The 13,174-nt window shown below is 48.3% G+C and overlaps 1 protein-coding gene across 1 annotated transcript; it reads left to right on the top strand.

Moving 5' to 3' along the window:
• The first annotated feature begins 5,324 nt into the window (after positions 1 to 5,324).
• On the top strand, positions 5,325 to 10,967 carry BHLHE40 (basic helix-loop-helix family member e40). Its single transcript, XM_003785479.3, has 5 exons — positions 5,325 to 5,702; positions 5,868 to 5,937; positions 6,189 to 6,296; positions 7,172 to 7,295; positions 8,626 to 10,967. The coding sequence occupies exons 1-5, from the start codon at positions 5,623 to 5,625 to the stop codon at positions 9,474 to 9,476; spliced, it is 1,233 nt and encodes a 410-aa protein (XP_003785527.1). The 5' UTR covers positions 5,325 to 5,622; the 3' UTR covers positions 9,477 to 10,967.
• Positions 10,968 to 13,174: the final 2,207 nt, after the last annotated feature.

Genomic DNA, 13,174 nt, shown 5'->3' with positions numbered 1-13,174 from the left:
GGGATTACAGGTGTGAACCACCATGCCTGGTCTATAAAATCTTGTTTCTAATAAAGGACTTACAATTAAAATATATAAGGAATTCCTACAAATCAACAATATAATGGCAAGGTTACCGGATATGGGGTTGATACGAGATTGCATTATGCTTCTATATACCACAATTAAAAAAGATAATCCAATCCTAATGCGAAGCAAGAGATTTGGACAAATGCTTCTCAAAAGAAGGTATGCCAATGGCCAGTAACAAGAAGAAAAGGTGCTCAACTTCAAAAGTCATCAAGGAAATGCAAATTAAAACCACAATAAAATATTATTTCATTCCCACTAGAATGGCTAATATTTAAAAAAAATCTATCTACCCTCCCTGTTGGTAAGGATGTGGAGCAATGGAATTTTCATGCATTGTTGGTGGTGTTATTAAATGGTAATACCTTTTTGGAGATCTGTTTGGAAATTTATAACAAAGTGAACATATATTTAACCTATGACCCAAACAAAGTGAATGTCTATCAACAGGGAACTACACAAACAAATCGTGTTATATCTATACAACAAAATACACTCAGCAATGACGGAATGAACGATCTCCTGATACCTGCAACAACATGGCAGAATCTCAAAAGCATGTTAAGCGACAGAAACTTTACTCAAAAGAGCACATTCATTTGTATGAATCCAAAAATAGGCAAAATTAATCTACAGTGTCCCTAAAGTCACCATGCATAAAGAAAATGGGAAATTGTAGCTAAGTGTGCATTTCTTTACAAAATACAGAATTCATTACAAAATATATGTCTGTGTAGGGCAACTTTTGGGACACCCTATATAGTGATGGAAATTGGAAAGTGATTGTGGGAGTGGGGCTTGATTGGAAAAAGATAGGAATTTTCTGTGGTGATAAAAATGTCCTATATCTTGTTCTGAGTTGTGGCTACAGAGATATACACACATTTACCAAAAATCAAGAACCAAACATCTAAAATAGGTATTCTATTATCTAATTATATCTCAATAAAACAATTAAATGCAGTCATTTTTTTTGAAAAAGCAGAGAATGAGAAAGGTGATTATATATAGGAAACAAAGGGGAGGAATTGATAGATGTTTTCCTGAGTGGAAACATCTATACCATTGAATCCAACCAGGATCAGCAGTCTTATTTAACATTTCTCTTAGTGATTTCAAAGATCTTCATATGTGCAGATGCCATAGCTTTCTGGTGGGAATGAGCCAAAATTACAGCACTGTCTCTGTGTTGTACAACACTGTGTAGAGCAAGTTGCCAATTGTAGGTCAGGATCTACTGGTGAGTTGTGAAATCGATTTAGTAAATCAAGACCTGAATATTTTTTGTTTTAATAATATAGATGGGTAGCGCCTGTGGCTCAAAGGAGTAGGGCACTGGCCCCATATACCAGAGGTGGCCAGTTCAAACTCGGTCCCAGCCAAAAAAATAGTAATAATAATAATATAAACTAGAGTGGACCAAACAATATTAGAATGCATATATGTGTAATAAGGGGGAAATGTTGTTTTATAGAACTTTTGTCTAGAATACATTGGACTGGCTTCTTCCTAAGTGGTTTTATTTTTTTTAAGCAAGCAATTGCTACTCAAGAGTACAGGAGAGAAGGTAGTGACCACTTATTGCTATAGCCCTACCCAACCCTTGGCTGTCCTATGCTTATATGTAAGATGGTGTACATACAAACATGTGTGCATTGAGTTGTGATGTAAAATGTATTTCTCGTGAACTGTGACAAAAATTTTTGAGGCTCCATAAACAGGCAAAAAGTGATACCTAAGCAAGTAAGTTGTGGGTGCATGCAAGGGGCCTTTGGGCTCTAACTTCTTACACAGGAAGGGCCTGGGAGTCACTGTAGAGAGTAACAGCATAAAGCACCCAGCGTCAGGCCACCAAGATCCTATGCCACATTAGGAAAGAAAAGAAATATCCTATCCTGCCCTGTTCAAAATTATTTTCTCTACCCTTAGAAGCGACAAAACAGAGGAGACAGCTACAAATTGACAATATTACCCAGTATAATTGCTCAGCACTACCCTGAACAACTCCAGAGGGTGCTCTTGCACAGACCACAAAGTGAATGGCTCCCCCTGGAGTTGAGCAGTGCACAATTCATGCAGTCCTACTAGGTAGGTAATTATAAGTATGGTATTTAAGAACACAAGCTTTAGAGTCCAACAAAGCCAAGGTTTTGTCCCTAATACCTCACTGTATAATTTGGGATAGATTATTTAACTTCCCTGAGCCTGAAATCGCCAAAGAGGATAAGTTATATATCCCTAGGGCCTAGTTCAGTGCCTGGTGCATAGAGATTTTCAATAAATATGTGTTAAATGAATTGAGCTAATACTAGTACCTGTCTTACAAGGTGTTATTGACAAATGGACATATAAAAGGTTTTAGTATCTACAAAAGATGACAGACTAAAATAGTAAGATTCTCCAGGATGGAAAGATAACATGCTGTGAATTATTCTGTTTCAACTAATTTTTAAAAAAATACCCATAAAGTATTGAGAAGAGAACATAAGATTTAAAAAATCCAATTATAGGGCGGCGCCTGTGGCTTAAAGGAGTAGGGCGCTGGCCCCATATGCCAGAGGTGGTGGGTTCAAACCCAGCCTGGGCCAAAAACTGCAAAAAAAAAAAAAAAAAAAAAAATCCAATTGTAGTGGAATTTGGGTAGGACGGGGATAGTTCGTACAGCTTGAGAGTACATTTTGAACAAATTTAAAAGTAGGAAATGCAGACATTTTACTTATAATTGTAGAGCAGGTAAGAGCAAAATGTACTGATAAACTCTTGAGCTCTGAGGCTGAAATGTTAGGGTTCACTCCGGCCATGGGGTGGGGGTGGGGTGGCAGCTAGAAGGGCATGCATTCTTTCCTCTCCCAGTCCATATTTCCTGGTGGCACTGTGGTTTCCCCGCAGTCATGACAACTCTTTACTCTTATTAAAGTCGCACAATGAAGCAGGTCACCCCAGATGAAAACCACATATCCAGGGCAGACTCCAGTCCCCTCCTTCGCCTTTGGTACTGCCGCCCACCCGGGGAGGAAGCGCGGTGCAGTCATTCCCTCCAGAGAGATGGCTGATAACAAAAGCCAGCAAAAGTACATTCCCGGGAGGGAGGGACTCTGAGCCCCGAAGTGAGGTCAGGGCCAGCTAGCAGTTAGAAAAAAGAGGCATTTCTCACACTTGCTAATGAGTTTGACGCTTGTGAAATATAAACAGGAAGTGGGAGCTCTCCAAAGCGACCTGAAGGAAATACACTCCCAGTTTGGTCAATGTGTGAATCCCACTTCTCCAGGTCGTCAAGGACACTGACAAATAAGGATGACCCCCGAGGCTAATCTTCACCTAGTCCAAGCAGTGACCCCATTTTTTTTCAATGCTTTCCCCAGCCCGGTCACTCAGCAGCGGGGTGACTGACCCGAAGCGCAGCGGGAAAGGCTTACAGTCATCTCTCAACTCCCCGAACTTGCAGGGCAGGGGAGCGCAGAGGTCAGTGAAATCCCCAGCGAGGCCTTATTTTAGTCATGAATTTCCACTGGCTCCCTCCTCTGACTGTCTCAGCGCTAGTCACACCGCCCGATTGGAGTTTCAGCTGTTTTCCCTGCTCCAGGCTGAGTTAGAAGGTCACAGAGACCGGACTTTTCCGGGGGAGGTAGGTGGGGGCCTCCGGCGGCCCAAGTGAGATTGCAGAGATCTGGGGCCGCTGGAGGAAGGCCTCTGCCTCAGGCTCGGGGCAGCGGGTTAGCTTCTCTACCCAGGCATCTTGGTTAGTATTAAAAACAAAAACAAAAAACAAACAAAAAAACACAAGTTCTCATTTTTTTTCTCTGTCAGCCAGTGGCCTCGATATAATTTTCCCAAGGGCTGCCTTCCCTTGAGTTCCTGTAAGTTCAAGGACAGGATCAGTGTTAGATCCAGCAGTGTGTCTCCAGCAACAGGCATAACGCCCAGCACAGGACTCAACAAATACATGTTGACTGAACACATTTTAAGATTTCACCGTAACTGGCTGTCCCCCCGCCCCACGTCTATCTCTTCTCTCCTGCCCTGAGTGCAGATAGCAAACTGCGCCGCCAAAGTTCCTGGCAGGAAAGGAGGTGGCCGACCCCGCTGGCACCTTGCGTCCTCGGGGTCTTGGTTCCGGGGTCAACGCAGAGGGGCTCGCAGTCCGCGGTGCCGCTCCGTGAGCCCTGGCCACGTGAAGCGTCACGCCCTGCGCTGCTGCAGGGCAGGCGCCGCCACCGCGGTTGTGTAACGCTGCAGCCGGAGGGGAGGCGACCCGGGCGCCTCTGCTCCGGAGGGGGCAGGGGAGGGAGGGAACGCCGGGCACTGTGCCTGGTATCTTTCTGTGCTTGACTGACCGGGGGGAAGGGGGCGATACCGGGGCACCCGGGGGTAGTGCGCAAGTGGGTGCCTGCCCGCAGGCTGTGCCCCGGAGCGGAGCTGCGGGGGAGCAAGGGGCCCTCTGCTCACACCCTCCGAGGTCAGGTGCGCGCGGCGTGCTCAGCGGCGGCCTCGGCTGCCCCTGCGCTTGGCCGCCAGCCCGCTTCCCATGGGGTGACATCCGCCCCGCCCCTCGGTCCCTCCCCAAGGCGGGCAATTCCTGGACGCTAGGTTGAGAGGTGGGGGCAGGGAAGCCGGGACGGAAAGAAACCCCAGCCACTGGGGAAGGCTGGGGGGCCGGGCGACTCCCTCCGCTGCTCGCCGGTTCCTCTGAGCGGGCCGGGCGGGGGAGGAGGAAGAGGGTTGGGCTGGAGCAAGCAAGGGGATATTCCTCTCCCGGCTTGAGTCAGACGCGGGCGGATCCGTCCTCCCCCGTTCCCTCCCAGGAGACGGGAACTTACTTCATTTCCCTGGGGCAGGTTCGCCCACGTTACCAACTCCCCCCCCCCCACCTCGCTCCCCGTTCCCTTCCAGCTTCCGCGCCCCCCACCCAGCTGGGCAGGACGCAGGCCGAGCTGCCACCCCCTCTTCGGGGAAAGGCGGCCACAGCCGCAGACACCTGGGGGCCAGGGCTGGGGGGTGGGGGCTCCCTAGCAGCCGCCAGAGCGTTGTCCAACACGTGAGACTCATGTGATGAAGCCGGGGGAGGGCGGGCAGGTCGCTCTTTCCCTCCCCGGCAGCGGCCAGACGTGCCTGGAGTCACAGGGTAGAACACGTAGCTCCAACCCACCCACTCGCTCCCATTTAACCCAGCCCGCAGGCTCTACATTACTCCTCGGCTTGTCCCCCCCCCACCCCCCCGCTCCGCCCTAACCGCCCCCCCCCGCTCCCTCCCGCCTCCCGCCCGCCCCACTTCTCATTCACTTGGCTCGCACCGCTCAGACAGCGCAAGGAGCACACACCGCCAGTCGGTGCGCAGAGCCGGAGCCAGAGGCCGCGGGGATACCGGGCCATGCACGCCCCGAACTGAAGCTGCATCTCAAAGCCGCAGCTCGCAGCAGCCCGGGGGATTTCAGGGAGCGCAGACTCGGAGGAACCTCTGCGCAGAGACCCCGGAAGCCCACTCCAGAGCAGGTCTTCATTCCGACGCTCCGCTAGCGCAGACTGGAGCGCGCAGTGGCCCCGGCTCGCCGCGCCATGGAGCGGATCCCCAGCGCGCAACCACCTCCCGCCTGCCTGCCCAAAGCGCCGGGACTGGAGCACGGAGACCTACCAGGGTAAGTTGGTACTCCCTGGCCCCTTCAAGCCTCAACTCCAGCCCCGTGTTCTGCGTCGCTCTCAACTTGGAGCTGCTCTGGACGCATCGGGGGTTCTTGCCGTTAGGGCGCCTGCAGCCGGTGTTCATGCAAAGTCACGACCCTTCCTGGCCCTTCTCCCTGCAGGATGGATTTTGCCCACATGTACCAGGTGTACAAGTCGAGGCGGGGAATAAAGCGGAGCGAGGACAGCAAGGTAAGCGCACCCCTGAGGACCTCGCGCGCGCTGAGTTTCCAAGAAAAGTTTTCTCGCTTTAAGGCTGGCGGGTGGAATGTAAGATGTGGGCTCAGTGCCTCTACTGAGTGACTTGGAAAAGAAGGGCCAGACAGTGGTTCTGGGTGCGACTCTGCACCCTTTCTCCACTCTTGTGTGGTGGGGCTGGAAGAACAGGGGGGCTTCGCGTCACCTTCCCCCAGGCGCCCACCGTCTCTCGGTGCGTCTTGCAGGAGACCTACAAATTGCCGCACCGGCTCATCGAGAAAAAGAGACGTGACCGGATTAACGAGTGTATCGCCCAGCTGAAGGATCTCCTACCCGAACATCTCAAACTTACAGTAAGTGAGAAGCTGGCCCCTTTCCAACCCAGCTCTTCAGTCCAGAGGGCGAGCGGGGGTCACTCGCCGCCTGCAGGCCCCGCGGGGAATTGCAGACCAGATGGGCAGATCAGAGCTGGCGGGTGGCTTAGTGTTGGGGTGCCCTTCTCCAATTCTGGGGTTTTCGGGCAGCCTCATGCAAATGAGGTGACAACCTCTTGGACCTCTCCAAGTTGGCTCCCATGCCATTTGGCCTTTCTTTTAGAGAGTTTAAGATTTTCCTTTCTGGTGGTTTTCCAAGTTCTCTAGTTTTTCTGGCTTAAAGGAGCATACCAAGTAACATGCAGATTTTGTTTACCTCTTTCTCCCCTTTTCTCCCTTTTTTGTTAGAATAAGGGGACTTGCCTTGGTATGTGTTTTCTTAACATCCTTTCTTTTCTTGACAGTAAACCAACAGCTACTGGGTTTGGGGAAAGAAAAAAAATAGTATTGGGGGAAGACGAAAACAGCCTGAATGAGCTGAAGTTCTGAAAGGATGTCAAGAAAGCAGCCAGGGAAAGCCTCTTGGCTGATAGACACAATGGAAGTCCCTTACTGGGTTGACACTACCGCAGAGTAATGTTACCTCTGGATTCCCCTGAGTTTGTGTCGAAGCTTTTCCTGAGGTAGTTGCAGCTTCTAAAATGCCTCCAAAGATAGATGACACCCGTTTTTTATTCTTTAATAATATATATGTATCTTTTTGAAAACATATGCAAATTTAAAATTAAATTTAGCAACCAGAAAAAGCTATTCAGTTTTTTTTTTCCCCTGTGGAGAGATTTCTCATTGCTCATAAGTGTTCCGACGTGGGACTTGTCCAGCTTCAACTCTGACTAAAGCTCTTTTGATTCCAGACTTTAGGTCACTTGGAAAAAGCAGTGGTTCTTGAACTTACCTTGAAACATGTGAAAGCACTAACAAACCTAATTGATCAGCAGCAGCAGAAAATCATGGCTTTGCAGAGCGGTCTACAAGCTGGTGAGTGCCGAGTTTGGGTATCATCTCTTGAAGAGTTAGAGCACAAATTCAGAGAGAGCCTGTAGGCTCAACATCTGATGTAAGAAACATTCCTGCAACAAATTGTTTGTGCACATTCACTGGGGGAGATGCAGTTTTATCTTTCCTAAAAGGTCAGACTTTTCATTTGGAATGCTGCTCTGTGCCACCTGGCATGAATACACATTAGTCAAATGATAAAATATTTCTGTGGCATTTTGGCTTAAGAATTTCTGGGTTGTGGGAGATTTCCCCACTCCCTTTTAAAATGCCAAGGCACCTATAATTTGCATCGTGGGTGTTTTACAGTTGGTCTTCTTAAGCCCTCTTTCATTGGAGAACAGATCATGGGTATGCCCCAGTGTTTTCCTGTTTCTTTGCTTCCTTATTGCTCCATGTATGGTGTGACCCTGGCAGGATACAGCAGGAGTTTTTCCTGCATTTCATGTGGTTCCCTGAATAGCCATGAGGAGGTATCTTGGTGAATTGCACAATCTAATGAAACCACTTAAGTTTCATCATTCATTTCTACTGACTTCCAGAGAATCAGAGTCACCTTCCAGTCTTCTGGTCTCACCCCTTTCCAAATAATACTCTAAAGGCTGGGGAGAATTATTCTGCTCACTCCCTCATTCCGTTCTTCTCTGCTTTCCTTTCCAAGGCCAGTAGGATGAGAATCACAAAAACCCTGCAAGTGCTTTTGCCAGTTTCCCCATTCAAAATAGAAAGGTGATCATATGTAATTTCTGGGGGATTATGGATAGATTACATGGAAAAGACTTAGAAATAGCCTAATTAAAGATTACAGCATGACTGCAACTTTTATAAGCCATCGAAAGCAAGCTTACTTTAGGTGATAATTCTTCCTTTATTCTTTTTCTTTTTAGTACTATCTGACCTCTGCTTGTCTTACCACAGTAAGATTAATGTTCTGTGAATTGACTCTTAGGTTCAGAAATGTGCCAGAATGTTCATTGCTGTGTCACAACAAAAATTCAGGAATAACCTATAAATTCAACTGGGGGGAGGGAATAGTCCATCTCTATTAAGTATAAACCATTTCTATGATGGGGTGTTATGCAGCCATTAAATATCATGTTTTATCTCTGGTAGGATTATGGGTTGTTATTATTTTGTTCTTTATGCTTTTCAATATAATTTTTCTCTGAGCATATAACTTTTATAGTTAGGAACACAAATCAGCAAATGCAGTTTTATTTTAGCAAAAGGGAAAGCCGGATCTTCAGATTCCAGGTATGCAGGTATACCATAGGTGTTCTGAAACATCTTCCTTTCATCTGTGTTTCCCCAGGTGAGCTGTCAGGGAGAAATGTCGAAGCAGGTCAGGAGATGTTCTGCTCAGGTTTCCAGACATGTGCCCGGGAGGTGCTTCAGTACCTGGCCAAACATGAGAACACTCGGGACCTGAAGTCTTCTCAGCTCATCACCCACCTCCACCGTGTGGTCTCAGAACTGCTGCAGGGTGGTACCTCCAGGAAGCCATCAGACCCAGCTCCCAAAGTGATGGACTTCAAGGAGAAACCCAGTTCCCTGGTCAAAGGCTCAGAAGGCCCTGGGAAAAACTGTGTTCCTGTCATCCAGCGGACTTTTGCTCACTCGAGCGGGGAGCAGAGCGGCAGCGACACGGACACAGACAGTGGCTATGGGGGAGAATCTGAGAAGGGTGACTTGCGCAGCGAGCAGCCATACTTCAAAAGCGATCATGGACGAAAGTTCACCATGGGAGAACGGGTTGGCACAATTAAGCAAGAGTCTGAAGAACCCCCCACAAAAAAGAGTCGAATGCAGCTCTCAGATGATGAAGGCCATTTCCCTAGCAGTGACCTGATCAGTTCCCCATTCCTGAGCCCACACCAGCCTCCTTTTTGCCTGCCCTTCTATCTCATCCCACCATCAGCGACTGCCTACTTGCCCATGCTGGAGAAGTGCTGGTATCCCACCTCGGTGCCAGTGCTCTACCCAAGCCTCAATGCCTCCGCCGCAGCCCTCACTAGCTTCATGAACCCGGACAAGATCTCAGCTCCCTTGCTCATGCCCCAGAGACTCCCTTCTCCCTTGCCAGCCCACTCATCCCTTGACTCTTCTGTCCTGCTCCAGGCTCTGAAGCAGATCCCCCCTTTAAATTTAGAAACCAAAGACTAAACCTTGTAGGGGATCCTGCAGCTTTGCTTTCCTTCCTCCCTACTTCCAAAAAGAACAGCAAAAAAATGTTTGTGTGAGTGGAGCGAGATTGTTCCATTGTGTATTCTGAAATAATCTGAGGCATGGAGAGAAGGTTCACTGTGTGTGTGTGTCTGTGTGTGTGTGCGTGCACGCATGCACATTTGTGCCTGTGTGTTGGTATAGGACATTAAAGCTCCTTTCAGCATAGGGAAGTCACGAAGGATTGCTTGATATCAGAAGCCTCGGGGTGGGGGTGGGGGTGAATTGTAGCAGACTTCTGGGCCTTTCCCCACCCAGAGAATAGCCCCCTTTGATACAAACCAGCTAGGTTTTCAAAAGCTTCAAAGTCTTGGTCTGTGAGTCACTCTTCAGTTTGGGAGCTGGGTCTGTGGCTTTGAGCAAAAGGTGCTTTCAAAAGAGGGCTTTCCAGAGCACAGCTCCCAGCCAGCTGTTAGCACCCCACCCTTTTCCCTTTATTGTCGATGTGACTCACCAGACGACGGGGAGAGAGCAGTCAGACTGAGCTTTCTGCTAGCGTGGTGAGGTAGCACACACTGGCATAGCACGGTAGTGGTTTGGGGAGATTTCCGCAGGTCTGCCCCCCACCCCTGCCTCAGATGAATAAAGAGAATGTAGTTCCCTACTCAGGCTTTCATAGTGATTAGCTTACTAAGGAACTGAAAACGGCCCCCTTGTACAAGCTGAGCTGCCAGGGAGAGAGGGAGGAGTTCCCCAGGCCTCTGGCACCTGTTTCTGGGTCTCACCATTAGTACTTGCTGTCCAGGGAACCAAACCAGGGTCTGAGAGATGCAGCCACCCTGAGCGCCCCAAAGTGCACAAAGCTGAGTAACAAACTGCTGTCCTCAAGCAGAGGTAGACTTGGCTTTCAATTCTATGCTAAAATTCCTTTTAACCAAGCTTAGCTTCTCAAAGGCCTAACTAAGGCATGGCACTGCAAGATCCTTGCTGTAGGCTAATTCCTCTTGCCCAGTGGCATATGGAGTGTCCTTATTGCTAAAAAGGATTCTGTCTCCTTCAAAGGAATTTTATTTTCAGTCCAGAGTACTTGTTTTCCTGACTTGTCCAGCTAGCCTCGCACCAGCTTTTCAAAATGCACTATGCTTGATTGCCGATCGTGTTTTAACTTTTTCTTTTCTTGTTTTTATTTTGGTATAAAGTTCATTGCCTTTATTGGTAAAGCTGTTATAAATATATATTATATGAATATATTAAAAAGGAAAATGTTTCAGATGTTTATTTGTATAATTACTTGATCTACAAAGTGAGAAAAATGAATGTATTCCTGTTTTTGAAGAGAAGAATAATTTTTTTCTCTAGGGAGAGGTACAGTGTTTATATTTTGGAGCCTTCTTGAAGGTGTGAAATTGTAAATATTTTTATCTATGAGTAAATGTTAAGTAGTTGTTTTAAAATACTTAATAAAATGATCCTTTTCCTGTGGAAGAGAAAGATGGTCTCCTGAATTTTTTAAATAGCTTGATTGTATGATACGGCTATCTGTCCTCTTTTGGCTGAAGGCAACAGCTAGTTAAACTTGGTGTGATTTCATTCAGCTTTTCATGTGCTTTGTCTTCACTCAGCATAAGCTTAGTCAACTTAGTAAGTAAATATTGGTTTAAAAAAATTTTTTTATAGCTAACCCTTGTCAGGGGTTCACAGTCATCCCACGCCTCCTTCCCCAGAGTTAAACAAAAAATACTTCCCCCCACCCCAGTCTGTTTTAGTCATGGTCCTTAGAACTTGACAGAAAGCTGAGGTATGAAGTCATGGGCTGGAATGTTGGGGAAGCTTGCTGGAGAGGCAGGCACATTGGAAAGAGAAGTCATAGATTATTAAACAATGAGAATGGATGTTGGAGATAGCACCTCTTTGCCAAGGCAGTCTTAACTTTTTCAAATCTAGCAAAGTCTAATGAATTTGCCATATCCTGTCTTATTGCTGCTGGAGGCAACATTCCATAATTATTTTCTACATCCTTCCTGAACTTCCTCCCTGGTGTGTTTGTGCGTGAATGAATATTAGTATTCCTTAGACAAGTGCTCTTATTTAAAAAAAGAAAGAACATTCCATGGTAAAAGAAGTGGGAAATGACCTGGTGGAGTATGCTTGCCTCTCCCCTTCACCTGGGTTGGCAGTGTTCCTGTGGGATGCTTTCTCAGAGGTGTCCTAATGCTTCCCAATGGCCAATGCCTGTCTCCACACGCTCCAGCTCCCAAAGCATCTGAGTCTTCATAACCCTCTGGAAAGCAGAGGGAAGCTGCCCCCAGCGATTTCTCAGCCAGGCAGAGGCACCACCTAGCCATTAGGACTGTTGGCTTCAAATGTCACCTTTCCTGTCTCTTGAGGGGCCAAAAGGTAAGAATGAGGATTTTCTCCTGTGCCAGGTGCATATGGAAGGCACCATCTAAAAGGCACATGTGCTAGCTGGTGGTCTGTCACCTCCCTCTCCACGCCTTTTTGTGACTACATAAAATAAGGATTCTGAGCCCTTCCCACAAATCCTATAGCAGGCAGATGGCAAATTCCTTAAGTCACTCTTTTCCCCAGCTTCTTAAGGCCTGAGCCTCCAGATCCCCTGCCTGCTAACCCCCTGGATTCCTCCATGAGTTGCCAGACCTTTCTAGCTAGACTTTTTTGGTAAAAACTTAAACGAGTCAAATTTATCCTGGTGATGGAGCCCAGGGTTGAAATCAAGGCCAAACTCTTTGCGCGTGGCCTTCTCTCTTTCCTAGGCAGTGACTCAAGGAGTAGCTGCGGGAACAGAAGGAAGTGGTAGCAACCTAAACTAAAAAAAGATTAGAGGGTTCTACAGGCAGTCAACCCAGAATCCCCCTCCAGGAGCCTGCCCCTGGCAAACACCCCTCAGAGTTGCAGCTGTCCCTCTGCCTCTTTTTCTGCTTCCAGTTTGCCCTTGACCTTGCTTCTAGCCCAGTTTCTGCAGGATCCAAGTGCTCTCCGAGGGAGGTGCGGGGGAGGGGCTTGCACCCCAGCTTGATGACCACTGGGGACAAAGAGGACCTCTGTTTAAAAAGGTGTGTGTGTGTGAGTCTGAGGGGGTGAAGCACTGGCGCTGGGCCCAAGGAGAGGTGGCAGGAGGCAGGGGAGCGGAGGCTTGGGATCTGGCCGCCTTCAGACAGGGCGTGATCCGCCGGCCTGCCGGGATGGTCTCACCCAGCGCTGACCTGCCTCGCCTGTTGACACAACGTCACGTTTCCGACTGCAGCCCTTTCATGTGCGGCCCGCGGCTAAATGCGGCTGCCGGTTCCTGGAAGCAGACGTGCCTGGCACAGCGTCAGCAGAAACCTGATCCCCGGAGAAGCTTGGCAAGGCCTCGGGATCGCTCGGCCCCCAGAAATAGGCCCTGGCAGCGGGCGCGGGACAGTCCCCACCCCCACCTGGAGCCCATGAGGAGGGAATCCGAGAGCTCTCCGGCGCGGCTGGGTGGGGTAGGGAGCTGGATTTAGGCAGAGCACCCGACCCAGGGCGTAATTAACTAGAAGCTAGAAGCTTTCCACAGGCGGTCGCTCATTAATGCAGCCTAACAACCCAGAAGTACCATTATGGGTACCATTGTAATTTACACTTTGTAGATAGATAAAAAGCAGGGTCAGAGAGGGGAGGTGACTTCCCAAAGCTTCCGAGGGACCAAACCACTA

Source organism: Otolemur garnettii, unplaced genomic scaffold (assembly GCF_000181295.1).
Source record: "Otolemur garnettii isolate 467f Iridium unplaced genomic scaffold, OtoGar3 scaffold00015, whole genome shotgun sequence".
NCBI lineage: Eukaryota > Metazoa > Chordata > Mammalia > Primates > Galagidae > Otolemur > Otolemur garnettii.
Note: the sequence above shows the minus strand (reverse complement) of the source record. Positions and strands in the feature narration are given on the sequence as shown.

Bases quoted from the DNA above. Each gene is read 5' to 3' on its own strand.
- BHLHE40 (XM_003785479.3), top strand. From the start codon at position 5,623: ATGGAGCGGATCCCCAGCGCGCAACCACCTCCCGCCTGCCTGCCCAAA. The intron at 5,938-6,188 runs GTAAGCGCACCC...TGCGTCTTGCAG, and splicing joins AGCGGAGCGAGGACAGCAAG to GAGACCTACAAATTGCCGCA. The intron at 6,297-7,171 runs GTAAGTGAGAAG...TTTTGATTCCAG, and splicing joins CCGAACATCTCAAACTTACA to ACTTTAGGTCACTTGGAAAA.